Genomic DNA, 23,017 nt, shown 5'->3' on the forward strand with positions numbered 1-23,017 from the left:
AAATTGTGCCTCCCGACATTGTGGGGGGCACAATCTAAAGAGGAGGACACATGACTGCCCCACCTGCATCCCTAGCAACTCCCCACCTTGTGCCCAGCCTGGGGCTGCCATGCCCTCCCCACCCTACCAGAGTTACCTGGGTGGGGGGTGGTTGTGCTCCTGCTGCGCCTCCCCCCTGGCATGTTCAGCCCCTGTCCCTGGCAGGTGGGGAGCGGGAGGGAGCCACTTCTCATGCTGGCTGAAGTTTGCCACTCCAGGTCACTGCTCTGTGCAGTGTGGCAGCTGCCTGAGAAAGCCCAATTGGGGTGGTGTTGGGTCACCCCGCCACCACATCTGGCTGCCAGAGACAGGGGCTGAGCGAGTCGTAAACATGCTGTGGTGGGGTGGGGGCGGGGAATGGCTTCCGTCTCCCTCGTCCCTGTACCGGCAACCAGCCTGGGCGGGGAGCGGCCCATCACTACCGCCACCTCCCTAAATGGACTCTCAGGCAGCCGTTGCACTGCACAGAGCAGCGATCCACAGCGGCCAGCACTGGTGGCTGGTCCCACCCCCTCCTGTCCCCACCCAGGCCTGGCTGCCAGGGACAGGGCCAAGCAAGCCTGAGGGCAGGCGCAGCAGGGGGAAGGCCAGAGCCCCTCTCCCCAGTGCCAGCAGGCCAAGCAGAAATCTGGAGGGGGGTCACTTGACTCGGCATGCCCCCCCATGTTGTACCTATGGTACTAATCTTAGTCAACTGGACTGAAGAGCCGCCCTCGTCAGTAGGACTATGCGAGGTAGCCCTTCTGCTGCTCAGGTCCAGCCAAAGCTCTCCTCTTACGTTCCTTATAGAACCCCACAGTCTCACTCTAAACAAAATTTGCTCCCAAAGGGCAGACGATGAAAACAAGATGAGAAGCATGGAAAACAGTGAGTGTGCTCAGAGCTCACTCAACTTCAGTGGCTCAAAGGAACTGAAGAGTAGTTTCGACCAAGACTTCTCAACCCTTCTCTTTCTGAGACTCCCTGCCACAACATACGATAAAAACTCCAGGGCCCGGGGGGGCTTTGGGCTCCTGGCTTCAGCCACTAGATGTATGTCGGGGGGCGTGCTCTGGGGCTTTAGCTCTGCAGGGCTTGAGGCTTCAACTGCGGCAGGGTTCTGGACTTCAGCCACCAAGCAGGGACAGGTTCAGGGCTTCAGCTGGGGGCTCTGGGCTTGGGCAGGGCTTGGCTTAGACTTTCTGTGCTGCAGGGTGTTGGGTGTATGGGGGGGCTCAGGGCTTCACCCACATGGGTCGCTGGGGCTCTGGGCAGGATGGAGCTTGGGGCTTCAGCCCCACAAGGGCACTGGGGCTCCAGTCTTTAGGCGCATGGAGACGCCACTCCCAGCTTCAGCCCCGTGGGGAGCGCTGTGGCTCGGGGCGCCAGGCTTCAACCCTGTGGAGGGGCACCAGGGCTAGGGGTTTTAGCCCTGGTGGGGGGAGTGCTGAGGCTTGGGCCTCCCCGTGGCTCCACTCCTGGTTTCAGCCCCTTAGAGGTGCTGGGGCTCAGGGTACCAGGCTTGAGCTGTGGGGCCCTGTGGTCCCCTGAAACCAACTTACAGATCCCCAGGAGGCTGCGCACCCCTGGTTGAGAACCGCTGGTTTGGACTATGCTGGCTTTTATGCCTCTGGAACTCTCCAGGATGGGAGGAGAGGCAGAGAGGTGTGAGTGCATGCCAGATCATTTTAATGATACACACTGCAGGGTTCTTGATTCTACCCCGGCAATATGCAGGAAGTTTGTCTTCCCTGAAGCTGTCTGTGGAAAAAGTTTGTTGTTTCAGCATATTTATTTTTATTTATGTAATGGGTATAACAAGTTCAGGCATTAACACAGGTAATCTCACATTTAAATTTTAAGAGGTTTAGTTTTTAAAAGCACTTACAATAACTTAGTTTTTTATTTTATTTTAAAATTGATTTTTGAAAAAAAATCCTGCTTTTTATCTACCTTTATGCGGTACGCCCCCTCTTTGAAGCCTTATCCAGCTGATTGGGGATGGTTACCAGAGAACCTTGATGGTTGAGGAGAGAGAAAACCTGCTTCCCTGGTGGTTAGTTGGGCTGCACCCTTGAGTCCTTTGTGTGTCTCTCTTTTGCTTCTCTGTTTGTTCCATGCATTCTTGTTGCTTGCATCCACTTGTGCTCCTGAGCTGTTGAATGGCTTGGGAGCAAAGCTGGGGGGGGGCGAGACCTCCCGCTGTAACAACTGTCTCTCTTTCTTACAAAGCAGCGCTGGCCCCTACCAGAATGGTCCCAAGAGGCCTTGTAGATCTAGCATCTCTTGGCCTTTGTTTTGCTCCATTTGGGTTTCACCGCCATGAGAGGGAGCAGGAACAAATAGAGTCAAAGCGTTCTGTGTCTGGGCCCTGGAAGTCTCAGTGCACTGAGGGGTGACGGAGCAGGGGCGATGATGTTTGTTTCTGCTGCCGCCATGATAAAAGCTGGGGTTACAGTGGCAAAGGTGTGACTGCAGCACGTCCACGTTTTTGCCATTGCTGAAGGCAGCGAATGGGACCTGTAGCTAGAAGGAGGTGCGGCCAAACCCTGTGAACACATTAGAACTATTTCTTATATGTGCTGGAGAGAAGTGCAGTCCCAAAGGGCTAGATTTATAAAAGGACTTTGGCAGCTAACTGCGTCTTTAATCCATAATGTCGCTGCCACTGCCGTCACAGAACCACAGCTCAGTTGACACATAACCCTGCAGACACCGAAGGGTCTGCCAGTAACGTCCCCTAACTACCGAAGTCCTGACACCACAAAGATGCTCAGCATGTGAGGTCACACCTAAGCCTGGCAGCATTCTCAAACTCTGCAGCCACTGACTTATCGTGGCTAAGGGGCCTGAGCTGTCAGGCCACTCAGAGCATGCCTAATTCCCCAACAAAAGCCAGCTAGGGGAGGGGAAGAGTGAGTGGGCAGGCATGTTTACAACCAATAGCTAAGTGATTAGCTGGGATGTGGGAGACCCAGGTTTGCAGTTCAGTGCTGCCTGACTTAGAGAAGGGTCTAAGTCTGGGACCAAGTAGAGGGAGGGTTGAGATGGTATCTGAAACCATGAAAGGCAATAAGGTTATGCAGGGCAGGGCCACAGAAAAGCCTGAAGGGCCTCAGAGCAACCATGAGGGGCTCTGAGACAGTGCTGGGAGTAATGCTGTGAGGAAAGGAAAGACGCACAAAAGCCCAGCAAGGTGCAGGAAAGGCGTGAGAACCAGATCCCCAGAAGTATTTAGGCACCAACACTCTTTTCTGATACTGTACCATTCTCAGTATTCCCTCAGGGCGTCCCCTTTTGCACACCATTGAGGTCTTTCAGACGTCTTTATGGCACGTCACCCCTATGTAACTCATTGCTCTTCATGGCTTCAGCTGCCATCTCATGGCCCTCGCCTTCCGCCATTGTTAGTCAATCATCAAGGCAGAGACGTTCGCTTTGCACAGACGAAGGCTTCGTGCCTTTGTTTGCGTATTCTGAGGTTGCTGGCCCTAACCAGGGGAATTGTGTTTACTTGAGCCAGTGGCTATGCAACACCACCTGTGGCTTTTTAGAAGCAGAAGTCAGTGTGGCCAGGTGAGTGCAATAACTTGGCATGCCTATAAACCATGCTGTTCAACTGCCTGTTTCCTTCCTCTTACAGGTACCTGTCCTTAGTCAGAGCAACAGATGGACCAGAGTATTCACAGACTGAATTTCAAGCAACCAGGATTGGAAACTTTAAATTATTTGTTGTCATCAAACGTCACCAGCCTCCTGAGGAATTGCTCCAAAGTCTCCTTCCAATTTGGATCATTCTGGCCAAGTGCAGCCTGTAGGCGTGAACAACAGGCTGCAAGTGGTGTGGCAGCTGGTGTCTCATTAAAGTGAAATTGTATTACAAGGCTTGTGTTTTGTAACCAATCATGGGCCGCACTGGGAGGGGGGTGGCTTGCTGCATTTCTGAAGGGAAGGCCACAAAGTGCAGGGCTCATAATAGGGCAGAGGGGGAGGTGCCAAACAACTGAGCTGAATTCACCCTTCCAACAGCTAAGAATGCAAGATGCAACTATGGTCAGCAGCACTACCGGCAAGGCTATAAATTTATGATGCAAGGCCCCCTTCCCTGCCTTTGCAGGCTCAGCTAGTCTCCCCTAGACAGTGAATCACCTCCAGTGAGATATGTTTATTTTCTTTCAGACAGGCCTTTTCTCGCAGTCCCTGCCCTTTGCACTGATACCTCAGCAGCAGGCAGGAAGTATGAAGGAAAAGTGCATCTGCCTGACCCCTGCAGTCATCTCCTTTCTGTGGAAGCATGGCTTTGCTCCCTGAATGCAGGAAGTGGAATATGCACTTAAGCCCAGCTGAGCCAAACCAGCAGCCAACCTGGCACAGAGCAGGTACTGACTGGAGTTTTACAGACCCAAAATAGAGGTGACTACACCAAATTCTATTATGGATATAAAAAGCACCTTAGTTTTAGAGCCTTATCTGAGCATGGGTGCAGCGTGTTTCAAGGAGGGATGCAGCCATCCTGGCCCCAATGTGATGCAGTCCAAATGCCCATAGATCAAGTGGCGAGCGTCAGGGTGGATTTGTGGCACCATGGCAGGATAGTGGAAGGCTAAGCACTGAAATGGTGGGGTTGTGTTTTTCATACATGCGTAGTCATCGCTGTTTGTCCAAGTTGTCTTCCTTGAACTTGGTTCTTCTAGCACCCAGCAGGCAACTGTCCTGCAGTGACTGCAGTGGCAGCATGTCCCCTATAGCCTGCTGAAAACTGGCCACGCTGAGCTCAAGATGATGGGTATCCTCCTGAAGCAAATGTGAAGATGCTTACTGAGAGGGCAGCTGGTGGGCTTGTGCTTACACTGTATCACCCCAGGGTAGGGAAGGGCTGAGTTATGAGCCATCTGGTCCCTACCACTGCTGGGAGTCTTTTGTGGTAGTCCCTAGATGCCCTGCTGTGCAGGTTGCTTCACAAAACCCAGGGTTCCCCATCCATGAGAGCCTGCCCACAGGCAAACTACTGCCCACGGGCCACATGTGGCCCGCAGGACTGTCCTGCCTGGCCCCTGAGCTCCTGGCCCAGGAGGCTTGCGCCTGGACTCTCCCCTGCTGCCCTGCAGCCTCAGCTCACTGTGCCACCGGTGCAACCCTCTGGGCGGGGGTGGCATGGGCGAGCTCCCGGGGCAGAGCAGCTGCAGAGCCCGGTCTGACCTGGTCTCTGTGCTGCGCCGTGTGGATGCCTCTCATGGTGCAGCCGCGCTGCCAGCCACCGGCGCTCCAGGAAGCACAGAAAGGGGGCAGGGAGCAGGGGCGGGGTTGGACAGCGGGCGGGGTAGTTTGGGGGGGTTGTCAGGGGCGTGGATAGGGGTTGGGGGCGATAAGAGGGTGGGGAATGGTGGGGGGGTGTTGAATGGGGCAGGGAGTCCCAAGGGGGGCAGTCAGGAAGGAGCGGGGGGTTGGATGGGGTGATGGGGGGGCAGTCAGGGGACAGGGAGCTGGGGGTGTGTGTGGATGGGGCAGGGTCTGAGGGGGGGCAGTCACAAAGGAGAGTTGGGGATTGGATGGGGTGGCAGGGTCCAGGGGCGGTCAGGGGACCGAGAGCCGGTGGGGAGGTTGGATGGGGCAGGCGTCCTGGGGGGACTGTCAGGGGGTGAGAAGCAGGGGGGTTGGATAGGGGGCAGGGGGGGCCGGGCCATGCCTAGCTGGTTGGGGAGGCACAGCCTTCCCTAACCGGCCGTCCATACAATTTCCGAAACCCGATGCGGCCCTCAGGCCAAAAAGTTTGCCTGCCCCTGATCTAGAGAGTGTGTGTGAGACAGTGAAACATGATTATGTTGGCAGGTGACATGCACAACTTCACGTGTGACGGGGGGGATAGGAAGGAGTTCAAGGAGTATAATAGACTCAAGGAGCTCAATCTATGTAGTTTAAGAACAGGTTAAAGGATAATTTGATTTGATCTGCAAATATGCACATGGGGAACAAGTATTCTATAATGGGCTCTTTAGTCTGGCAGAGAAAGGTAAAATACAATCCAGTGACATTGAAGCTAGACAAATTCAGACTGGAAATAAGGCATACATTTTTAACAACGAGCATAATTAACCACTGGAACAATTTACTCAGTTGTTGTGGTGACCACTCCATCTTGGGCAATTTTTAAATCAAGACTAGATGTTTTTCTAAAAAATATGCTCTGGAAATTAGTTTGGGGCCGTTCGCTGACCTGTTATACAGGTGGTCAAACTAAAGGGGTCCCGCGGTTCCTTCTAGCCTTGAAATCTATGAAATAAGTCTCAAGATAGGAGAGACCATAGCAGGGCAGATGTGATGGACATTGAAGCAGAGATGCTGGAAGACTTGCCTTTCTCTAGATTTGAAAGTAGAAGCAGTGAATAGAGAGAGGCCCTTCCAGTGCTTCCCACTGGCCTGAGGAAAAAGCTTCATCCACAGACAGACACAGGCTCTAAAATGTAAAGTAAACTTTATTCTCCTTGAACCACAAAATAGATTTCTTTGGTTGTACAAATTTCACTAGTTACAGTCTTGATGAGCTAATTTTAACTCCACATCTCTCAGGAGAGGAGAGAGATCAGAGCCTGGCACCCAGGTACCACAAAGGGAAAGGAAAATCACAAGTTAGTCACCAAAACCAATTCATGATTGTATCCAGAAATTGTTCTTGTTAAAAAGCAAATGCTAAAATGAGGTTTTAAAAAGGAAAAGCTCAAATTGCTGATGATGGCAGCAGCCATGGCTGCAGTTTGATAGACTATCAGATTTCCCCCATCCAAGCCCTGTAAAATTAAACATATCAATTCAGTTCAAATGAGCCATGTGATTTGGTGTGAAGAGAGGAGATTCTCAACTAAAAGAAACCGCATCCAGTCATTTAGTAAATGTACAAGCAGAAGTGCCCTCCACTCCCGAGTCACATCCTGGCACTGGGAGGATTAAGGGCCAACTCTGGACTTACTGCTGGCGGCATCAGCAAGTAAGAGAGCACCGATTTGTTAGAGGGAGTGGAAAGATCACTCAGACCATTGCCAAACCAAGCTCAGATGCCTTGCTTTGATTTGGGGCCTGTGTGGATAAGGGCTGCTTAACTTGCAGAGGGCAGTAAGAACAAGAGAAATGATAGTTTCACTGGTAGATACAGGTGCCTAGTCACTGGCGCCATAGCCTTGGGTTCACTTGGTACTGAGGCGGACAGGCTCTTGTTCCAGTCAGGAAGCCAGCAATAACAGCCTTGGTGCATGTGTAAAGAATCTCTTGTTTGCCCTAATCTGCAGGTAAAGCGTCAGGACGCCACCAAGTCGTCAGAGAGAGACCGTAGGATTTGTAGTTAGTGGGATGCATATCTCATTATCCGTTATCTCCTGGAGCTCCCTGCATGGTGCTCACTTCGTCTATGCTCCAACCCCACTCAAAACTCACATTTTACTGCAGTGGTCATGGGCAACACAGTGAGAGCCACCAGCTTCTGCTGCCACCACCATCGCTCTCTGTGTACCATCATCATCCTGCACCCAGTACCCTTAACTTGACCCCAGCCAGTCCACATCCCACCTTCCTGCCTGCACCCCTTACTCTAACCTTACCCCCCGTCTCTTTATTTGTACCGCCTGCTGCTGAGTCACCACATTCTAATCCCCACCTAGTCTGTCCCTACTGCTGTCACATGCAGACACTGCTGTAGCCTCGCACTCCCATCTGCCCTAGTTCATCCATCTCATGTAGGCCACTCTCACACAGGACAGTCAGCACCTGTTCCCCGCATTGCCCCCCCCCCCCCGCCCCGTAGCGTGTTTGCCTAGAATGGACCACAGCCTGTGCGACATGAATTACGTGAGCATCTGAGGGGCAATGCTAGTGCCGGAGGAACAGCGTCACACCAAGCCAGATTACCACTGGCCTGGTGGGGGAGTGGCATGGGGACAATGTGTTCTAGAGAGGTCGCAGATTCCTGCCCCTGCACGGACAGGACACTCCATGGTTTAGGGGGGGAGCTGGCTTTTAACAAATCAGTGGGATTTAAAAGGGAGTAAAGGGCTGGCCCTTCCTGCTAAGTCACATCAGAACAAAGCCCCCATAGTAGCCACTGAAAAACCCAAGTGGAGGGAATAACAGGTGCCGCGTCACACACCCACACACGTGCGTGCGCACACATACACACATACTATTTACAGACTAACAAACTGCTGCTGCCCACTGCCCTGCCCCTCCCACCCTTTGTCAGACATCTACAAGTCCAGCACTGTCCTGTTTTGTTCAGCACGTGCCCCAGTGCACTGTGGGTAGCGAGAGAAAAAGGAGGTTCCCAGCCTAAAGGAAGTTCATTAACCACAACGCCTTCTGGGTGCGCAGGTCCCAGCCAATGTCAAGGAGGCAGCTGTGGGACCCAGTCCAGTCTGTGGAGTGCAGGAAGTTGTAGAGCCCTGTGCTGGGCTGTCCTGTTGCCCTGGTGCAGCAGACCCTCTATGTGGGGACAGCAGCCTCCAGACTGCGACGGCTGTGTCGGAGTTTGCGCTTGCTGCTGTACAGAGCCATTTCTTCAAGTGCTGATGTGGTGGGTGTTGAGGAGTCATGCGTTACTAACAGCTCCTCTTCCTCTGCTGGCTCATCCTGATCCTGGGGAACTGAGCAGAGACAGACAGACAGTAATCAGGGAGGAGACACAGTATTTCCCACAGAGCAGCATGCCTCTCAGATACAGAGTGATCACTTTGTGAACAGAGACACTGGATTTGTGGCTTAGTACGACAATCTATAATGCACTAACAACCACCTATCCTCGCTCTTCCTTCACTCCCTATGACTGGAGGGGTGTTAACGGGCCACTTCACCTTGAACGGTCTCTTGGACTAACTACTTATGCTAAACAATCTGTTCCACCTTATATCTAGCTGTAACACTCTGAGTACCTGCAGAAGAGCTCTGTGTAAGCTTGACAGGTTGTTTCTCTCACCAACACAAGTTGGTCCAATAAAAGACATTACCTCCCCCCACTTTGTCTCTCTAAGACCCTTCCAGGCAAGCAGCTGGTAAACTGGAAAAAAAAAAATCCCATTTTGGTTCCCCTGAAATGGAATTTTTCTGAATTTCTGTCCCATGAAAAATTTCAAATTTTTAATTTTGTCCTGAATAAGCATTACTTTTTTTCCCTGAAACCTCACAGCTAGCTATGCCCTGTGGTCTCCTAGACTCATTCCCGCCCTACAGTCAAACCAAACCAAATTAACTGGATGCCAAAGAAAAGTCATTTCATTTCCACTTGCTGTTAGGACCCTTTCTGCCATGGCCAAGGACAGAAGGGTTTGGGAGAGCAATAGGTGTCCCCCTCACTGGACTGGAAAAATTATGGAGCATGTCCTCAAGGAATCAATTCTGAAGCACTTAGACGAGAGGAAAGTGATCAGGAACAGCCAGCATGGATTCACCAAGGGAAAGTCATGCCTGATTAATCTAATTTCCTTCTATGATGAGATAACTGGTTCTGTGGATGAAGGGAAAGCAGTGGACGTGTTATTCCTCGACTTTAGCAAAGCTTTTGACATGGTCTCCCACAGTATTCTTGTCAGCAAGTTAAAGAAGTATGGGCTGGATGGATGCACTACAAGGTGGGTAGAAAGTTGGCTAGATTGTTGGGCTCAACGGGTAGTGATCAATGGCTCCATGTCTAGTTGGCAGCCGGTATCAAGTGGAGTGCCCCAAGGGTCGGTTCTGGGGCCAGTTTTGTTCAATATCTTCATTAATGATCTGGAGGATGGTGTGGATTGCACTCTCAGCAAGTTTGTGGATGACACTAAACTGGGAGGAGAGGTAGATACGCTGGAGGGTAGGGATAGGATACAGAGGGACCTAGACAAATTGGAGGATTGGGCCAAAAGAAATCTGATGAGGTTCAACAACGACAAATGCAGAGTCCTGCACTTAGGATGGACGAATCCAATGCACCACTACAGACTAGGGACCGAATGGCTGGGCAGCAGTTCTGCGGAGAAGGACCTAGGGATTACAGTGGACGAGAAGCTGGATAGGAGTCAACAGTGTGCCCTTGTTGCCAAGAAGGCCAATGGGATTTTGGGGTGTATAAGAAGGGGCATTGCCAGCAGATCGAGGGACGTGATCGTTCCCCTCTATTCGACATTGGTGAGGCCTCATCTGGAGTACTGTGTCCAGTTTTGGGCCCCACACTACAAGAAGGATGTGGAAAAATTGGAGAGAGTCCAGCGAAGGGCAACAAAAATGATTAGGGGTCTGGAACACATGACTTATGAGGAGAGGCTGAGGGAACTGGGATTGTTTAGTCTACGGAAGAGAAGAATGAGGGGGGATTTGATAGCTGCTTTTAACTACCTGAAAGGTGGATCCAAAGAGGATGGATCTAGACTATTCTCAGTGATAGCAGATGACAGGACAAGGAGTAATGGTCTCAAGTTGCAGTGGGGGAGATTTAGGTTGGATATTAGGAAAAACTTTTTCACTAGGAGGGTGGTGAAACACTGGAATGCATTGCCTAGGGAGGTGGTGGAATCTCCTTCCTTAGAAGTTTTTAAGGTCAGGCTTGATAAAGCCCTGGCTGGGATGATGTAGTTGGGATTGGTCCTGCTCTAGGCAGGGGGTTGGACTAGATGGCCTCCAGAGGTCTCTTCCAACTCTGTTATTCTATGATTCTATGGACTTACAAATCAGTAACTGTGCAGTGACAGTCACACCCATAGGAGAGAGCCAGCTACCTCTGAAAAAAGAAAAGGAGTACCTGTGGCACCTTAGAGACTAACCACTTTATTTGAGCATAAGCTTTCGTGAGCTACAGCTCACTTCATCGGATGCATCGTGAGCTGTAGCTCACGAAAGCTTATGCTCAAATAAATTGGTTAGTCTCTAAGGTGCCACAAGTACTCCTTTTCTTTTTGCGAATACAGACTAACACGGCTGTTACTCTGAAAGCTACCTCTGAGGGATTTGTCATCAGGTTACCTCGGTGCAGGCCCTCTTGGGTCATGCCTAGTGCTTCTCCAACACCAGTGCAGTACTGGTCTAGCTATAATGTCCCTAGCACTGTAGGATGTAGTTGCATCCGAGAGTGCTGAAGGAATTGGCGGCTGTGATTGCAGAGCCATTGGCCATTATCTTTGAAAACTCGTGGCGAACCGGGGAAGTCCCGGATGACTGGAAAAAGGCTAATGTAGTGCCAATCTTTAAAAAAGGGAAGAAGGAGGATCCTGGGAACTACAGGCCAGTCAGCCTCACCTCAGTCCCTGGAAAAATCATGGAGCAGGTCCTCAAAGAATCAATCTTGAAGTACTTGCATGAGAGGAAAGTGATCAGGAACAGCCAGCATGGATTCACCAAGGGAAGGTCATGCCTGACTAATCTAATCGCCTTTTATCATGAGATTACTGGTTCTGTGGATGAAGGGAAAGCAGTGGATGTATTGTTTCTTGACTTTAGCAAAGCTTTTGACACGGTCTCCCACAGTATTCTTGTCAGCAAGTTAAGGAAGTATGGGCTGGATGAATGCACTATAAGGTGGGTAGAAAGCTGTCTAGATTGTCGGGCTCAACGGGTAGTGATCAATGGCTCCATGTCTAGTTGGCAGCCGGTGTCAAGTGGAGTGCCCCAGGGGTCGGTCCTGGGGCCGGTTTTGTTCAATATCTTCATAAATGATCTGGAGGATGGTGTGGATTGCACTCTCAGCAAATTTGCGGACGATACTAAACTGGGAGGAGTGGTAGATACGCTGGAGGGGAGGGATAGGATACAGAAGGACCTAGACAAATTGGAGGATTGGGCCAAAAGAAATCTGATGAGGTTCAATAAGGATAAGTGCAGGGTCCTGCACTTAGGACGGAAGAACCCAATGCACCGCTACAGACTAGGGACCGAATGGCTAGGCAGCAGTTCTGCAGAAAAGGACCTAGGGGTGACAGTGGACGAGAAGCTGGATATGAGTCAGCAGTGTGCCCTTGTTGCCAAGAAGGCCAATGGCATTTTGGGATGTATAAGTAGGGGCATAGCGAGCAGATCGAGGGACGTGATCGTCCCCCTCTATTCGACATTGGTGAGGCCTCATCTGGAGTACTGTGTCCAGTTTTGGGCCCCACACTACAAGAAGGATGTGGATAAATTGGAGAGAGTCCAGCGAAGGGCAACAAAAATGATTAGGGGTCTAGAACACATGACTTATGAGGAGAGGCTGAGGGAGCTGGGATTGTTTAGCCTGCAGAAGAATGAGGGGGGATTTGATAGCTGCTTTCAACTACCTGAAAGGGGGTTCCAAAGAGGATGGCTCTAGACTGTTCTCAATGGTAGCAGATGACAGAACGAGGAGTAATGGTCTCAAGTTGCAGTGGGGGAGGTTTAGATTGGATATTAGGAAAAACTTTTTCACTAGGAGGGTGGTGAAACACTGGAATGCGTTGCCTAGGGAGGTGGTGGAATCTCCTTCCTTGGAAGTTTTTAAGGTCAGGCTTGACAAAGCCCTGGCTGGGATGATTTAACTGGGAATTGGTCCTGCTTCGAGCAGGGGGTTGGACTAGATGACCTTCAGGGGTCCCTTCCAACCCTGATATTCTATGATTCTATGATTCTATGTAGTGTTAGGATATAGCTATTCAGGCCTGTCTGCAAAGGCCTGTACGTTAAGAATTTAGGTGTATTCTTATCGCTTGGCTAGTTCTAGAGGTATAAAAGAAAGAATCAAAATCACTATCTGCTGGTGTAAGGGCCTTCTCTTACTGTGACAGTCTGAGGCCCTGTTCTTAGGCTAAGGCCTTTGGCTAAGCAGCAGAGGCAGCCATAAGCTGGGAAGCGACCGGTCACCTCCTCACATTCCAAACTAGTCACATTGAAATAAGGTGCTATTGGGCTGTTAGACACTATCAGGACAGGATTGTATTCCTATCACCTCCAGAGAAAGGGAAGTGCCTAGAAAATGTAAAAGGAAACTTAGTTTGATAGCATCCTGTCTGGCAAGAACTCACTTATCAATAGCTGGGATGTGAAATCCTCGCTTCTGTGTTGTCTTGTCATTGTAGTTCCCACTTTGCTATTGTTTGTCTGTATAATCTCTGTCTGGTTCTGTGATTGTTCCTGTCTGCTGTATAATTAATTTTGCTGGTTGTAAACTAATTAAGGTGGTGGGATATAATTGGTTACATAATCATGTTACAATATGTTAGGATTGGTTAGTTAAATTTCAGGAAAATGATTGGTTAAGGTATAGCTAAGCAGAACTCAAGTTTTACTATATAATCTGTAGTCAATGAGGAAGTGAGTGGGTGGGGGTGGGCATGGGCATGGACATGGGCATGTGGGTAAGGGAGATGGGAACAGGGAATGGGGGTAAGAAAATTGGAATCATGTTTTGCTAAAGGGGGAAATGGGAACAGGGAATGGGAGTAAGGAAGTTGGAATCATGTTTGGCTAAGGGTAGGAATGGGAACAGGGACACAGGGTAAGGCTCTGTGGTGTCAGAGCTGGGAAGGAGGATACTAAGGAAGGAAACTGGAATCATGCTTGCTGGAAGTTCACCCCAATAAACATCGAATTGTTTGCACCTTTGGACTTCGGGTATTGTTGCTCTCTGTTCATGCGAGAAGGACCAGGGAAGTAAGTGGGTGAAAGAATAAGCCTCCTAACATGTAGTTGCATGTTCTCTATAATCAGGGCTCTGCCCACATAGTTTTAAATGTCCCAGGATGGGATTCCCACTCCTTCCCTGGGGAAGATTCCCCAGACTGAGAGCTCTTAGTTTGGAATAACTAACAAAATCATCCGAAGCACAGGGCTTGGTGGTGATGGGGGACCTTCAGCTACACAGACAGCTGTTGGGAAAACAACACAGCAGGGCACAGATCATCCACCAAGTTCTTGTAATGCTCTGGAGACAACTTTTTATTACTGAAGGTGGAGAAAGCGACTAGGGGAGAGGCTGTTCTGGATTTGATTCTGGCACATAGGGAAGAACTGGTTGAGAATTCTAAGGTGGAAGGCTGTTTGGGAGAAAGTGATCATAATATGACAGAGTTCATGATTCTAAGGAATGGTAGGAGGGAGCTAGAATCCAGGATATGACGGACTGTCTGCGGAGACTGATCAAGCCCTCAGACTGCTACCCTTTCCTACTTCTCCACGTGGGCACAAATGATACTTCCAAGAATGACCTTGAGTGTCTCACTGCAGACTATGTGGCTCTGGGAAGAAGGATAAAGGAGTTGGAGGCGCAAGTTGTGTTCTCGTCCATCCTCCCTGTTGAAGGAAAAGGCCCAGGTAGAGACCATCGAATTGTGGAAGTAAATGCGTGCATACGCAGGTGGTGTCGGAAAGAGGGCTCTGAATTCTTCAACAATGGGATATTATTCCAAGAAGAAGGATTGCTAGGAAGAATCATAGAATATCAGGGTTGGAAGGGACCTCAGGGGGTCATCTAGTCCAACTCCCTGCTCAAAGCAGGACCAATCCCCAACTAAATCATCCCAGCCAGGGCTTTGTCAAGCTAGGTCTTAAAAACCTCTAAGGATGGAGATTCCATCATCTCCCGAGGGAAGCCATTCCAGTGCTTCACCACCCTCCTAGTGAAATAGTGTTTCCTAATATCTAACCTAGACCTCCCCCACTGCAACTTGAGACCATTGCTCCTTGTTCTGTCATCTGCCACCACTGAGAACAGCCGAGCTCCATCCTCCTTGGAACCTCCCTTAAGGTAGTTGAAGGCTGCTATCAAATCCTCCCTCACTCTTCTCTTCTGCGGACTAAACAAGCCCAGTTCCCTCAGCCTCTCCTTGGAAGTCATGTGCCCCACCCCTTAATCATTTTCATTGCCCTCTGCTGGACTCTCCAATTTGTCCACATCCCTTCTGTAGTGGGGGGCCCCAAAACTAGACCAATACTCCAGATGTGGCCTCACCAGTGCCGAATAGAGGGGAACGATCACTTCCCTCAATCTGCTGCCAAGGCTCCTACTAATACTGCCCAATATGCCGTTAGCCTTCTTGGCAACAAGGGCACACTGCTGACTCATCTCCAGCTTCTGGTTACAGTGGATGAGTAGTAGTTGCTGAACCGACAAGAGGGGATGCCATTTGAGATTTGGTTTTGGTGAGTAGTGAGGACCTCACAGAATAAATGGTTGTAGGGGACAACCTTGGTTCAGGTGATCATGAGCTAATTCAGTTCAAACTAAATGGAAGGATAAACAAAAACAGATCTGTGACTAGGGTTTTTGATTTCAAAAGGGCTGACTTTAAAAAATTAAGGAAATTGGTTAGGGAAGTGGATTGGACTGAAAATCTTGTGGATCTAAAGGCAGAGGAGGCCTGAGATTACTTCAAGTCAAAGCTGCAGAAGTTGTTGGAAGCCTGCATCCCAAGAAAGGGGAAAAAGTTCATCGGCAGGAGTTGTAGACAAGCTGGAGGAGCAAGCATCTCAGAGAGGCGATCAAGAAAAAGCAGAAAGCATACAGGGAGTGGAAGATGATAGGGATCAGCAAGGAAAGTCCAGGAGTCCAGGAGAGCTGGCTGTATTTCAAGGAATCCCTGTTGAGGTTACAGGGACAAACCATCCCGATGAGTCGAAAGAATAGTAAATATGGCAGGCGACCAGCTTGGCTTAATGGTGAAATCCTAGCGGATCTTAAACATAAAAAAGAAGCTTACAAGAAGTGGAAGGTTGGACATATGACCAGGGAAGAGTATAAAAATATTGCTCGGGCATGTAGGAATGATATCAGGAAGGCCAAATCGCACCTGGAGCTGCAGCTAGCAAGAGAGGTCAAGAGTAACAGGAAGGGTTTCTTCAGGTATGTTGGCAACAAGAAGAAAGCCAAGGAAAGTGTGGGCCCCTTACTGAATGAGGGAGGCAACCTAGTGACAGAGGATGTGGAAAAAGCTAATGTACTCAATGCTTTTTTTGCCTCTGTTTTCACTAACAAGGTCAGCTCCCAGACTGCTACGCTGGGCATCACAAAATGGGGAATAGATGGCCAGCCCTCTGTGGAGATAGAGGTGGTTAGGGACTATTTAGAAAAGCTGGACGTGCACAAGTCCATGGGGCCAGACGAGTTGCATCCAAGAGTGCTGAAGGAATTGGCGGCTGTGATTGCAGAGCCATTGGCCATTATCGTTGAAAACTCGTGGCGAACGGGGGAAGTCCCGGATGACTGGAAAAAGGCTAACGTAGTGCCAATCTTTAAAAAAGGGAAGCAGGAGGATCCAGGGAACTACAGGCCAGTCAGCCTCACCTCAGTCCCTGGAAAAATCATGGAGCAGGTCCTCAAAGAATCAATCCTGAAGCACTTGCATGAGAGGAAAGTGATCAGGAACAGCCAGCATGGATTCACCAAGGGAAGGTCATGCCTGACTAATCTAATCGCCTTTTATGATGAGATTACTGGTTCTGTGGATGAAGGGAAAGCAGTGGATGTATTGTTTCTTGACTTTAGCAAAGCTTTTGACACGGTCTCCCACAGTATTCTTGTCAGCAAGTTAAGGAAGTATGGGCTGGATGAATGCACTATAAGGTGGGTAGAAAGCTGGCTAGATTGTCGGGCTCAACGGGTAGTGATCAATGGCTCCATGTCTAGTTGGCAGCCGGTATCAAGTGGAGTTCCCCAAGGGTCGGTCCTGGGGCCGGTTTTGTTCAATATCTTCATGAATGATCTGGAGGAGGGTGTGGATTGCACTCTCAGCAAATTTGCGGATGATACTAAACTGTGAGGAGTGGTAGATACGCTGGAGGGGAGGGATAGGATACAGAAGGACCTAGACAAATTGGAGGATTGGGCCAAAAGAAATCTGATGAGGTTCAATAAGGATAAGTGCAGGGTCCTGCACTTAGGATGGAAGAATCCAATGCACCGCTACAGACTAGGGACCGAATGGCTAGGCAGCAGTTCTGCGGAAAAGGACCTAGGGGTGACAGTGGACGAGAAGCTGGATATGAGTCAGCAGTGTGCCCTTGTTGCCAAGAAGGCCAATGGCATTTTGGGATGTATAAGTAGGGGCATAGCGAGCAGATCGAGAGACGTGATCATTCCCCTCTATTCGACATTGGTGAGGCCTCATCTGGAGTACTGTGTCCAGTTTTGGGCCCCACACTACAAGAAGGATGTGGATAAATTGGAGAGAGTCCAGCGAAGGGCAACAAAAATGATTAGGGGTCTAGAACACATGACTTATGAGGAGAGGCTGAGGGAGCTGGGATTGTTTAGCCTGCAGAAGAGAAGAATGAGGGGGGATTTGATAGCTGCTTTCAACTACCTGAAAGGGGGTTCCAAAGAGGATGGCTCTAGACTGTTCTCAATGGTAGCAGATGGCAGAACGAGGAGTTATGGTCTCAAGTTGCAGTGGGGGAGATTTAGATTGGATATTAGGAAAAACTTTTTTACTAAGAGGGTGGTGAAACACTGGAATGCGTTACCTAGGGAGGTGGTAGAATCTCCTTCCTTAGAGGTTTTTAAGGTCAGGCTTGACAAAGCCCTGGCTGGGATGATTTAACTGGGAATTGGTCCTGCTTCGAGCAGGGGGTTGGACTAGATGACCTTCTGGGGTCCCTTCCAACCCTGATATTCAATGATTCTATGAAAGCTACCTTTTTGAGGTCAGAACATGTAGGGATAAAGTGAGAAAGGCTAAAAGTCAAGTAGAGTTGGACCCTGCAAAGGGAATTAAAACCAATAGTAAAAGGTTCTATAGCCATATAAATAAGAAGAAAACAAAGAAAGAAGAAGTGGGACCACTAAACACTGAGGATGGAGTGAAGGTTAAGGATAATCTAGGCATGGCCCAGTATCTAAACAAATACTTTGCCTCAGTCTTTAATAAGGCTAATGAGGATCTTAGGAATAATGGTAGCATGACAAATGGGAATGAGGATATGGAGGAAGATATTACCATATCTGAGGTAGAAGCGAAACTCGAACAGCTTAATGGGATTAAATCGGGGGGCCCAGATAATCTTCATCCAAGAATATTAAAGGAATTGGCACATGGAATTGCAAGCCCATTAGCAAGAAGTTTTAATGAATCTGTAAACTCAGGGGTTGTACCGTATGACTGGAGAATTGCTAACATAGTTCCTGTTTTTAAGAAAGGAAAAAAAAGCAATCCAGGTAACTACAGGCCTGTTAGTTTGACATTTGTAGTATGCAAGGTCTTGGAAAAAATTTTGAAGGAGAAAGTAGTTAAGGACATTGAGGTGAATGGTAAATGGGACAAAATACAACATGATTTTAAAACACGCAGATTGTGCCAAACCAACCTGATCTCCTCCTTTGAGGAGGTAACAGGTTTTTTAGACAAAGGGAACGCAGTGGATCTAATTTACCTCGATTTCAGTAAGGCGTTTGATACCGTGCCACATGGGGAATTATTAGTTAAATTGGATAAGATGGGGATCAATAGGAAAATTGAAAGGTGGATAAGGAATTGGTTAAAGGGGAGACTACAACGGGTCCTACTGAAAGGTGAACTGTCAGATTGGAGGGAGGTTACCAGTGGGGTTCCTCAGGGATCGGTTTTGGGACCAATCTTATTTAATATTTTTATTACTGACCTCAGCACAAAAAGTGGGAGTGTGCTAATAAAGTTTGCGGACGATACAAAGCTGGGAGGTATTGCCAATGCAGAGAAGGACCGGGATATCCTACAGAAGGATCTGGATGACTTTGTAAACTGGAGTAATAGTAATAGGATGAAATTTAATAGTGACAAGTGCAAGGTCATGCATTTAGGGATTAATAACAAGAATTTCTGTTATAAACTGGAGACGCATCACCTGGAAGTAACAGAGAAGGAGAAGGACCTCGGAGTATTGGTTGATCACAGCATGACTATGAGCTGCCAATTTGATATGGCCGTGAAAGAAGCTAATGCGGTCTTGGGATGCATCAGGCGAGATATTTCCAGTAGAGATAAGGAGGTGTTAGTACCATTATACAAGGCACTGGTGAGACCTCATCTGGAATATTGTGTGCAGTTCTGGCCTCCTATGTTTAAGAAGGATGAATTCAAACTGGAACAGGTGCAGAGAAGGGCTACTAGGATGATCCGAGGAATGGAAAATGTGTCTTATGAGAGAAGACTCAAAGAGCTTGACTTGTTTAGCCTAACCAAAAGAAGGTTGAGGGGAGATATGATTGCTCTCTATAAATATATCAGAGGGATAAATACCAGAGAGGGAGATGAATTATTTAAGCTCAGTACCAATGTGGACACAAGAACAAACGGATACAAACTGGCCATCGGGAAGTTTAGACTTGAAATTAGATGAAGATTTCTAACCATCAGAGGAGTGAAGTTCTGGAATTGCCTTCCAAGGGAAGCAGTGGGGGCAAAAGACATATCTGGCTTCAAGATTAAACTCGATAAGTTTATGGAGGAGATGGTATGATGGGATAACATGATTTTGGCAATTAACTGATCTTTAACTATTCATGGTAAATAGGCCCAATGGCCTGTGATGGGATGTTAGATGGGGTGGGATCTGAGTTAGTACAGAGAATTCTTTCCTGGGTATCTGGCTGGTGAATCTTGCCCACATGCTCTGGGTTCAGCTGATCGCCATATTTGGGGTTGGGAAGGAATTTTCCTCCAGGGCAGATTGGCAGAGGCCCTGGAGGTTTTTTGCCTTCCTCTGTAGCATGAGGCACAGGTCACTTGCTGGAGGATTCTCTGCACCTTGAAGTCTTTAAACCATGATTTGAGGACTTCAATAGCTCAGACACAGTCAAGGAATTAAGATGCGATTGGAATAACAGAGACTTGGTGGGATAACTCACATGACTGGAGTACTGTCATGGATGGTTATAAACTGTTCAGGAAGGACAGGCAGGGCAGAAAAGGTGGGGGAGTAGCACTGTATGTAAGGGAGCAGTATGACTGCTCAGAGCTCCGGTATGAAACTGCAGAAAAACCTGAGTGTCTCTGGATTAAGTTTAGAAGTGTGAGCAACAAGGTTGATGTAGTGGTGGGAGTCTGCTATAGATCACCGGACCAGGGGGATGAGGTGGATGAGGCTTAGAGACTAACACCTTAGAGACTAACAAATTTATTTGAGCATAAGCTTTCGTGAGCTACAGCTCACTTCATCGGATGCATTCAGTGGAAAATACAGTGAGGAGATTTATATACATAGAGAACATGAAACCAAGTCACTTGCCATCCTGTTCTCATACTTTTTAACATAGAGTTTAAGGTCCCCATGACTAAGAGGTTTTTGGGTGATATAGGGCGGATCTCAATTGTTTTGCCCCACACATCCTCCATAACTCTCAAAATAGGTGGGACATGAAATTTGAACCAAGAAATAGAAGAAGACTGTGGATGCATTGGATAGACTTGGTGAAGAATGACATGGAACAGAAAGGTTTAAAGATGAACAAAGTTGTGCAAAATGAAAAGTGATGGAAAGATTTCATTCAGACCCATTGTCGCTGCTGAGCTGATGGATGGAGAAGAATTGTCTATCCTTAGTTGGAGAGAAGCCAAAGAGGTCCTGCCTAAGAGGTTACGTCTCTTGGGGTCCTTATATTTTTGGAAATGACTGAATTTTTCAGCCTATTTGTATTTTTCCTCAACTACAGAACTCATTAAGGACCATGGGCATGGATGGGAGTAGAAATTCTTAAACCCTTTCTGAGGGATTTGATACCTCTTCATAGCTACAATATTTGAGAGAACTGAGAAGGCTAGAATCTTCGAAAGGCCTTTCACAGGCTCTGTGAATCTATGAATGAATGATTAATGTCCCTTTATGGATTAGCACTGCCAATTGCATGGGAAAGTCAGATGGAGAATATTGGAAAGTTTGTGAGCTTTCTCCTATATAATGGGTAGCTCAACATCATACAAGATGATCTGAATGACCTTGTAAACTGGAGTAATAGAAATGGGATGAAATTTAATAGTGCAAAGTGCAAGGTCATACATTTAGGGACTAACAACAAGAATTTTTGCTATAAGCTGCGGCTGTATCAGTTGGAAGTGACAGAGGAGAAGAAAAATCTGGGTGTACTGGTTGATCACAGGATGACTATGAACCAGCAATGTGATGCAGCTGTGAAAAAGGCTAATGCAGTCCTAGGATGCATCAGGTGAGGTATTTCCAGTAGAGATAAGGAGGTGTTAGTACCGTTATACAAGGCACTGGTGAGACCTCATCTGAAATACTGTGTGCAGTTCTGGTCTCCCATGTTTGAGAAAGATAAATTCAAACTGGAACAGGTGCAGAGAAGGGCTACTAGGATGATCTGAGGAATGGAAAATGTGTCTTATGAGAGAAGACTCAAAGAGCTTGACTTGTTTAGCCTAACCAAAAGAAGGCTGAGGGGACATATGGTTGCTCTCTATAAATAATCAGAGGGATAAATATCAAGGCAGGAGAGGAGTTATGTAAGTTAAGTGCCAACGTGGACATTAGAATAAATGGATATAAACTGGCCATCAACAAGTTTAGGCTTCAAATTAGATGAAGGTTTCTAACCATCAGAGGAGTCATCGTGGATAGTTCTCTGAAGACGTCCATGCAGTGTGCAGCGGCAGTCAAAAAAGCGAACAGGATGTTAGGAATCATTAGAAAAGGGATAGAGAATAAGACGGAGAATATCTTATTGCCCTTATATAAATCCATGGTACACCCAAATCTTGAATACTGTGTACAGATGTGGTCTCCTCATCACAAAAAAAAATATACTGGCATAGAAAAGTTTCAGAGAAGGGCAACTAAAATGATTAGGGGTGTGGAGGAAAGATCTAGCAGGCCTAAACTTATAGGCCTAAAACTTTGGTCAAGCTAACTGTGTATACAGAGCATAAGAAGAGGGTGAGGAAAATTCCATTGTAGGGCAGATACAACAGCATGGCTTAAGAAATGTAACCATAGCAGCTAGAAATTAGGAAAGACCATTAACTGCAAAAGAACAAACCTGTCAATAACAGGAAAAGCTTGTTTTGCTGTATTCCAAATAAGGCAAAGCAACTGTTAAAAGCTTACATTATATACCAAACAAGGGAAAACGCAGTTGGTGCAAGTGTGCTTGACCAATTGTGGTTTGGGAACAGAACAAATTTGCGGTAGTCAAGCTTATGAAATATATAGCTGCAACAGCTGTGTTAGAAAGGTAGCTGACTGCAAAAGAACGGACAGTGAATAACAAGAGGGGCTTAGTGGGGGAGACGCTTGTTTTTGCTTTTGACCAGTGTTAATTTTGCAATGTATTCAAAATAAGGTAATTAATATGGAAGTATGTGTAATTTGTCTGTGGTTTTAAGCTTTAAAAAGCTGTGTGTGCTTTGCATCAGGGGGCAGCTACTTCGAGCTGTTACTCCCCTGCGCTTGTAATCAATAAAGGAGCCTCAGGCCTGTTCTGATCCAAACACAACGCGTGGTTAATTTTCCACCACAGGAGTTTGGAACGGGTCCCATATGAGGACAAATTAAAGAGGCTAGGACTTTTCAGCTTGGAAAAGAGGAGACTAAGGGGGAATATGATAGAGGTCTATAAAATCATGAGTGGTGTGGAGAAAGTGAATAAGGAAAAGTTATTTACTTGTTCCCATAACACAAGAACTAGGGGCCACCAAATGAAATTAATGGGCAGCAGGTTTAAAACAAATAAAAGGAAGTTCTTCTTCATACAGCACACAGTCAACCTGTGGAACTTGCCTGAGGAGGTTGTGAAGGCTAGGACTATAACAGGGTTTAAAAGAGAAATGGATAAATTCATGGAGGTTAAGTCCACTAATGGCTATTGGCCAGGATGGGTAAGGAATGGTGTCCCTAGCCTCTGTTTGTCAGAGGGTGGAGATGGATGGCAGGAGAGAGATCACTTGATCATTACCTGTTAGGTTCACTCCCTCTGGGGCACCTGGCATTGGCCACTGTCATTAGACAGGATGCTGGGCTGGATGGACCTTTAAGTTATTACAGAGAATTCTTTCCCAGGTGTCTGGCTGTGGGTCTTGCCCACATGCTCAGGGTTTAACTGATCACCATATTTGTGGTCAGG

At 47.9% G+C, this 23,017-nt stretch overlaps 2 protein-coding genes across 19 annotated transcripts in view; one reads left to right on the plus strand and one right to left on the minus strand.

Moving 5' to 3' along the window:
* The window catches only part of IQANK1 (IQ motif and ankyrin repeat containing 1), an 88,692-nt gene extending 84,856 nt beyond the window's left edge, over positions 1-3,836 (plus strand). The window contains exons 12-13 of the mRNA XM_077810331.1: positions 1,161-1,166; positions 3,662-3,836. Of these exons, the coding sequence (XP_077666457.1) occupies positions 1,161-1,166; positions 3,662-3,836 (181 nt within the window). The remainder of the gene's footprint in view (positions 1-1,160; positions 1,167-3,661) is intronic.
* A 2,637-nt stretch (positions 3,837-6,473) lies between these two features.
* SCRIB (scribble planar cell polarity protein) overlaps positions 6,474-23,017 on the minus strand; it is a 238,448-nt gene continuing 221,904 nt past the window's right edge. For 16 of the 18 annotated variants that reach the window (XM_077809562.1, XM_077809575.1, XM_077809561.1 and 13 more), the window contains one exon: positions 6,474-8,645. In XM_077809562.1, the coding sequence (XP_077665688.1) occupies positions 8,485-8,645 (161 nt within the window). In that variant the 3' untranslated portion in view covers positions 6,474-8,484. The remainder of the gene's footprint in view (positions 8,646-23,017) is intronic. The other 2 variants (XM_077809567.1, XM_077809568.1) reach the window with 2 other exon arrangements.

This window comes from Eretmochelys imbricata, chromosome 2 (assembly GCF_965152235.1).
Source record: "Eretmochelys imbricata isolate rEreImb1 chromosome 2, rEreImb1.hap1, whole genome shotgun sequence".
Taxonomy (NCBI): Eukaryota; Metazoa; Chordata; order Testudines; family Cheloniidae; genus Eretmochelys; species Eretmochelys imbricata.